At 44.1% G+C, this 7,613-nt stretch overlaps 1 protein-coding gene and 1 non-coding gene across 3 annotated transcripts; one reads left to right on the plus strand and one right to left on the minus strand.

The window, feature by feature from the left end:
• Window positions 1-363: 363 nt before the first annotated feature.
• Window positions 364-6,547, minus strand: LOC147620512 (homeobox-leucine zipper protein HOX32-like). 2 transcript variants are annotated; one of them, XM_086824738.1, is made up of 18 exons: window positions 5,684-6,547; window positions 5,394-5,553; window positions 5,025-5,125; window positions 4,845-4,935; window positions 4,581-4,676; window positions 4,383-4,496; window positions 4,222-4,305; window positions 3,895-4,050; window positions 3,702-3,776; window positions 3,506-3,609; window positions 3,236-3,413; window positions 2,754-2,927; window positions 2,377-2,454; window positions 2,155-2,292; window positions 1,712-2,028; window positions 1,303-1,408; window positions 976-1,125; window positions 364-654 (listed from the first exon to the last, which is right to left on the minus strand). In XM_086824738.1, exons 1-18 carry the CDS (start codon window positions 5,941-5,943, stop codon window positions 457-459), a joined length of 2,580 nt encoding a protein of 859 aa, XP_086680864.1. In that variant the 5' UTR covers window positions 5,944-6,547; the 3' UTR covers window positions 364-456. The 2 variants fall into 2 exon arrangements, with proteins under 2 accessions (XP_086680864.1, XP_086680865.1); XM_086824739.1 differs by having other exon boundaries at window positions 422-654; window positions 976-1,061; window positions 5,684-6,523.
• LOC147620513 (small nucleolar RNA SNORA5) lies at window positions 3,013-3,101 on the plus strand. Its single transcript, XR_015270071.1, has one exon. It is a non-coding gene; the product is annotated as a small nucleolar RNA SNORA5 (small nucleolar RNA).
• Window positions 6,548-7,613: the final 1,066 nt, after the last annotated feature.

Below are 7,613 nucleotides of genomic sequence, written 5' to 3' on the forward strand. Positions count from 1 at the left end.
CTATCTAAAAAAATCAAGGGTGAATATATGTTTTCTTAATGTTGGTTTTCCAAGGTGTTGAGGTTGTGCTTGTTGCAACAGTGGCAGACATTGGCCCACGACTTGGGTTCAGCACTGGTGACCGAAAAGTGGAGTGCCGCATGGCACCATCTACTGTGGGTGAACAGGCTTCCACCGAAAAGTGGAGCACCGCATGGCACCAACTACTCCGCGTGAACACCGCGTGGCGCCAACTACCCCGCATGAACAGGCTTTTGACCAAAAAGTGTAAGCACCGAAGGGCGCCAGCGACTGTGCGTGAACAGGCTCGGAGCTGCAATTTTTTAAAAGCTGCTAAATTTAATGGAAGCTTGATATATATTCTTTTTGGTATATTTTATGGAAGCTTTTCATAATATTATACGCGTTGACAAAAAACAAAAGCACCAAATAAAAGCGCATTTTTGCTGTTTGTATTCACAGTAGTAAGGGGTTGCCGTGATGGTCTGCTTTTACGTTGGTGTGCATGTGCAGGGACCAGTTAATGTAAAGGAAAGCCACTCCATGTATGCTAACTTCATCTTCTTCCACCACCTTCCAGGCTATGGCGCGGTCGTAAGAGGCCGGGCGCCCCATGCTCGACAACCTGATCCCCGCTGGTAGACAAGCGTACCCCTGGACAAAACCATGCAGGTTCCCTTCATCAGGAATTTATATTTAATTATTGCATTACATCAATGAATTGCTCAGATAAAGAGAAAATATCCATTGAAAACGAAAATATCCCTGGATTGAAATACAATTCAACTACATTTAAAGAATAATAATGCCCTGTCGTGAAAAATGGAAATATCGGATTCACATCAACAACTCATTGAATTGAACTTAAGAATTCTGAATGATCACTATTTAATCAATAAGTTATTTTGTAAATGCTCCTCTTTTTATTCTAATGTAATTCCGCGCTTAAAAAATAAGGAGATAAATATAATATACCTGTTGCATTACTTGGCTAAAGACTGAGCACAAGCTTTTACGAGAGTCTTCGTCCAGCGTTTTCTCCCACGATAACTCTTGCAATGCTGCGGACGAGGTTTCCAACATCTCTAAACCAGCTTGGTTTGCGAACGTGAAAACGGGCAAGGTCTATAGATATCGTATGCAATAAATGCGCATGGCAGAGAGTCATCAGTAGTAGTTAAACTTAGGATTATCTTTTTAGTAGTAGTTAAACTTAGGATTATCTTTTTGATATATTAAACGCGCATGTAGATCATTTAATTGAATAAACTAAGGTGCGATAAATACTACCATTACGCTCACCTTGCAGGCGCAGCACATGACAGCATCACCCAGCTTCCACAAAGCCTTTAAGTATTCTTCACTGCTTTCAACGTCCACATGAACCAGCTCCATTCCTAAACTCAACCTGGCACACAGGGTACTCATTCACATTGCTATTTTGATTACATAATAATCCCTCACACTACGTTCTCAGATTTGATAAATGGTTTGAGCTTTCAACAAGTCATGTCTGCGAGCGCTTAAATTCGATTTCACTGTGTGATGCTGGTGTTAACAACATTTAAGCCAGCGCTTAAGATTGATTACAACATGTGATTATGGTTTTAAAGCTATCACGCTAGCAGAAAAATTGATTGGTAATTAATATTATGGTATTAACAGTCATCTTCACACAACAACAAAAAAAGGAGAGAGACTTGATCGTTACTTGTAGCTCCTGCAGATCCAGCGTGCTAATAGAAGTCCCTCGGGAAGACACCTTGCGGGAGCAAATTGGGAGTTAAGGCGAGGGGGAGCCAGCGCCACAGTAACTCTGTGCACAGTTGACACTACATTGCGCACATATTGCCTGGCCATGGCGGCAACACTTTCCTGCATCCGGCTCTCGTAATTGAACTGAAATGCAACCGTAAATACCGATCTTAAATTTTGAGTATCGCTACTGGATTTGATCATTGCTGATGTAGAACCCACTTCGAGAGTGGACGCCAGGTCTAAAGTCCTCGTAGAAGCCCCACTAGTATCCTGCTGACATAAACCCTAATCAATATTAAACCCTAATCTACACATTATACCCTGATAGAAACTGAACCTTGACCCTAATCATTATGAAACCTTAATTAGAGCCCTGTAAACTATCACTGGACTTACAGGGTGGCCGTTTTCTAGAGGTATAACTCTAAAGCCAGATGGAATCAAAGCGATGTCATCTGAGATCGAGGCATCGACTGGAGCAAAGACCATCTGAGCACAAGCTCCTGCACCAGTCTCATCAAGTCCACTACAAAGCTGGTATACAATTGCAAACATAAGTGATTACATATCAATACGCTCTCTTCGGAAGAATTGACTAAGTTATGCACAGTCTCTAACCTGAAGCAAAAACATGTCTCGAGAGCCAATCAGGTTATCCTCATCTTCACAAACTTCCATCTTTATCAGCTCCAAAAACTAGGGCATTTTACAAGGCAATCAACATCAACGCCTCAATTATGCCTATAAAAGAATTGTACTTGATGGACATATCAATCAATCAATCAAATGTATGATTGAGTCGTGCAACATTCAGGGGTTTATTGTAAGATATATTTGCAATGATCATTTGTAACACATGCAAAGGAACATATTGCTTGCATATATTAGGCCTAAGGTTCGACATCAAATATTAGCAATGTAATGTGCATTCGAGAAAATTCCATATTTAACCTTAAGAGAAACATTTTGCTTATTTATGGTGCACAATGGCATACCTCGTCTTGTTCAAGTGCATGTATTTGGGGTTGCAGGACTTGAGAGTTGCTTAGACCACCATGGAAACATGAAAACCCTGGGTTTCCCATTTGCACAGCCTCCTCCAAGCTGTTGTCCGCCCATTCAGATCGGTGCTCGCGCAAGAAACGGACCAGCAGCGAGGGTGGCACATTCTGCTCAAAACGCATTATTACAAGCAAAGGATAATCACACATTAATGAAAATAGAAGAAGGTTTTGGGTGTGCAAACCACATGGGAGAAACCTCTAAAAATTCAAAGTCTCCCATGTTAATGTGGGAATTTGGCCCAAATGTTTCCCACATTAACATGGGAAAATTTGAAAATAATTTTCAACCTTCGTGTGAAATTCTTTGCAAGGGTGATACAATGGGGAAGATAATTGAATGGTTATTGGAAGTTAAGGAAGAATCACACATATTGTAAACATTTATTACCAAAGAGAGAAACCAACACACTCACCTCAAGCAGCATTGATGCCTTTGCACACAATATGCCTCTGTATGTGGAGTGCAATCTTACACCTAGCTCTCTATTGCTTGCAGGAGCTTTTACCAATATGGTTACATCGTCCACCCCATCACTTGTGATCGTCGTCCACCCATCGTCAACAAATGCATTAACAGCATCATTGAATCCTCTGTAATTACACCAAAATTAACTTTAAGCCCTGTTACGTATTGATTAGCACACCATAATCTTCATCTTGAGATGCTATAAAAGCGCACTTACTTGGCGAGCCTGTAGCTAAGTGAACGCACAGCAGCCGGCTGCTGCCCCCCTCCGGGTGCCTCAACTATATCTTCTTGTGCGAGATGCCTCAAATGCCTTAAAGCCTACAAATTAAAAGAACAACGCAAACTAATCATGCCCTGAGATTATTGACTAATCTTCTTTAGAATAAAGAAGATTAATTAAGGTGTCTTACAGCTTTGGTAACTTTTTGAGCCAAAACAGCTGAGGACTCGTATAGTGGCCGCAACACCTCCGGAACAGTGAGTGGCTACAAATTAATGTGCACCCAAGAAAGAATTGGCGTTTGAATCTCATCGAGGCAATCACTTGGAATTGAATAGATTGAGACCCAGAAAATAATTATTAGATAATCCAGATTTCTCTACCTCCAGGTCCATGTGGTCCACAATTATGACAATAGATCCTGTCCCCTCACAAGGCCTGATCAAACACCCACTAGCCTGCATATCTGCTCTGATGAAAGGCTGCATTTGAGGAGCCATTGGTGCAGCATTTGAGGCGTTCATAGAACGCTCACACATCTAGCGGAGCGAGAAAAGAAAGAGAAAAAAAAGAAGAAGAAAAAAAAACCATTTATTGCACAAAGCAAGCCAAATTTCAGAAAATCTGGGCACAATGTATGGCGAATCAAGACAGAGAAACTATGATCAGATACAAAAATTGGAAAGGGAATTTAGGGCATGGATACTCACTACATAGCTTCCATCTTCCAAGGGTGAGGTATATCTCAGCGTGTAGAAATCTCTTGCAGGAGCCAATGTAGTGGGCGCATACATCTGCACAATCAAAGGTGGCCTTAATGGTGGCAAGTGCAAACCAGAACCTGAGATCATAATCAAGATTGCTTTATTACCTGGGTATAGAGCACCTCTATGGTACCCCCACTCCCGGTAGTGGTAGCAAGCATGGTGGTCAAGCGACGGCAGTCCCTATTCCAGGCAGGTTTATCCTTTAACACTTCTACAATCTGCGCATTACACTTAAGAGAGTCAGATTTATGGGCATCCTGATGAAATCTAGTTTAATGCCTATTTAATTAAGATGCACTCACCCTGGCCGGTTCCATGGTCACAAGCCCGCAGGCTCGTGCAGCTATGCCTGCACACCCTTGCGAAATGTTCACCATTTGAGTCGAATCCGGACCAGGCTAACGAAGCAAAGATCAGATTTGTGGATTAAAACGGGATTATTCACATCTTCATTCTTGCTGACATAACTCGATCTTCGTCTTAGCAGAGGTGGATTAAATTGGCTTATTTAAATAACTTCGCAAATCTATTCAGATCTCCCTGTTAACACAGGCATAATCTCTCACCTTCATCCCAGGCATCTGAATCCAATCAACAGCTGTTCCTGTTGCCTTCCCGAGAAATTCAGCTAAAGTTTCCTCGGCAAGAGAGAGGATTCTGACACAGATATCGAATCAACATTTAACCATGGTGGTTTCCAGCACGGCTTAAAAAGGATCTCGTGACGGTGATGCAGCTCAGCTTACCCTGAATACGTGGCATCCTGTGGTGACTGTTGGGTCGTAGGAAAATGTTGCAGCCCACTGGTGACAACTGAATCGCAACTGGTGTCCGTTGTTATGCCACCCTATAATGTGATTACCACAATTGCAGAGAGATAAAAACGTGATTATCAGCCTGTAATCAGCTGTTGACATATGCAGCTAGCAGAAATATAATTAACAACTTCAAGGGATCAGTTGAGAAGCATTGATCTTTGATTATGAGCCTGTAATCAGGAGTTGATATATGCAGCTAGCAGAAATATAATTAACAACTGCAAGAGATCAGTTAAGAAGCACTCTTTGATTAAGTACGAGAGGAAGCGATGCAGGATTAAGCTAGAAGTAGACTACATGCTGCAGTTGCTGCCGGAGATAGCCGTTCTCGTAGAGCAGCTGAGCTACTTGCTTCCGCAAGCGATCGTTCTCTTCCATGAGAAGCTTGTTCATAGCTGTGAGCTTGGCATTCACAGTTTGAAGCCGACTGGACTCTTTTCTCTGCTTCTCCCGGCATCTGAGATAACGCGAAACATGTCAAGAGCACAAAACCTAGGCGCCATGCATGCATAAGAACCAACTCCAACACCTAACCTTCCACTATCACCTTCACATAATGTTATTATCAGAGAAGGTCCTGAGGGTACCTTCTATTCTGAAACCAGACTTTGATCTGCTTGGGCTCGATATTCTGCAATATGGGATTCTCCCGCATCAGCTGCTGGCGGCGTAGCGAGCTCGGTTTTGGGCACTCATTGTAAAGCCGCTCAAGAGCTTGGACCTGCTCAGCTGTGTAGCGTACATACTTGCCAGAGTCCAAGGAGCTCTTGCAAGAGTCCTTGGTCACCATTAGGGCCATGGTTCCACTGTAAACAGAAATTTGATCCTCACACGAGCTGTCTAACATTGCTGAAAAGCTTCAACAGATCAAACTAGGAAGAAGGTGGACAGACAGAAGGCTTAGAACACAGAACTTGATGACAACAAGCTCAATATATGTCAGACATTATACAAAGAGAGATGAGATATAGGCCATGTGCTTGAAATTGCAGCAGCATGCAGCGGGGACAAGGAGTCCCTCCTTCCACTGAGAGCAGCATTCATGCCCACACACATCAGCTACAGCAAAGGAAGCTCCCAGAACAGCTATGAAAGGACTAGTAGGGGTGGCAGGCGGTGAGAGGGGGAGGAGGGGGCAATGAAGGTGGTGGGAAAAGAAGGAAAAGTAAATGCAGACATGTGTGTGTGTGTGCGCTGCAGGAGAAGGCGGTGGGGATGATGATGATGAGAAGAGGCAAAGCAATCTTCAGGTCCGAGCAGGGAATGAAAGAGAAAGCTCTTCAATGGACATCAAGGCAGTGAATGTGAGAGAGATAGACAGGGAGTGAATGTGAGAGAGAGATAGAAAGATAGAGAGAGAGAGGGGGGGGGGGGACTTGAGAAGCCTTGTGATTCACAATTTGCATAACAAACTGAATCTATCATACAGATTTGGTGCTCTCATTCCATCTAAAAGAACTAGCTTTGTAAGCCTGGATAGATAGCTCTCCCCACATCACAAATTCAATCATGATGGACTTCCCTTTAGTAATTAGAAGAACCACTGCTAAGCTCTAACTTTAGAGGGCTTCCCAAGAGCAGCCACCCACTCTTTTTCTGTTCACGCGCGGGGGCAATGCGCGCAATTTCCCCCACCACAGACCCAGGCAAATGTCAGGATATGTAGGTCATTTCCCTGCACGCAAGCTACTGATGCGCCTGCCAGTAGCCTCCAATGGCTCGCCGCGTGAACCGTTCTATACCGATTTCCAACGTGCCACTACTTTGGTGGCTTTATTATTTTATTCCGAATACTCTGAAACTCGTCGTGGGCTCGGGCACTGTGACAGTGGGAGCACCCGAGTTTTTATTTTTATTTTTATTTTTATTTTTGGTTGCTAAAAGCTCCGCCAAGTTGGCCTCTTCAGTGTCTTCACCACACCAGCACCACCAGTGGTCCACCACCGCCCGCCCACCACCATCACCAATGTGGCCCCGCAGCCCGCCGGCCAATACTGCACGTAGCTCGATAGTGGCAGCAGCAGAGCAGAGCAGAAACAGCAGGAGCATGCCATAGCCAGCCCCCTTGTCGTGATCATCACTGCCATTGTTTGTATAAAGGGAGGGCCCACCCCCTGGCCCCCAAGTTCAGTTACCCAGGTATCTTCTACTTCTTTGCTTCTTCCTTTTTGCACTGTATGTGTGCGCGCGCGCACTGTGCTCTTACCTCTAACCCCTTGGCACTAGAGTGCCTGTGTACTCCACTGTACATTTCTTTACAATTCTGTGTTGGGCCTTGGGTCCTATGTACATTACTTTTGGGGCTTGAGGTCCCCTCCCACTCCCGCCCTTTTGGCTCGTGTAACGCGTGTGCCTTCCTCCCCTCTTCAGGATCCTCGATTTGTCAAATGTAACTTGCACAATGGGCTCCCCCCCATGCCTCCTTTTGGTACTTTTTTTTCCGTGAGCACACACCAAGAATGGACCAAGGTTCATACTGGTTATCATCATCACAGGGGCCTCTTCGGTTTCTGGTTT

This window comes from Cibotium barometz, chromosome 31 (assembly GCF_041138505.1).
Source record: "Cibotium barometz isolate CiBa-2024 chromosome 31, ASM4113850v1, whole genome shotgun sequence".
Taxonomy (NCBI): domain Eukaryota; kingdom Viridiplantae; phylum Streptophyta; class Polypodiopsida; order Cyatheales; family Cibotiaceae; genus Cibotium; species Cibotium barometz.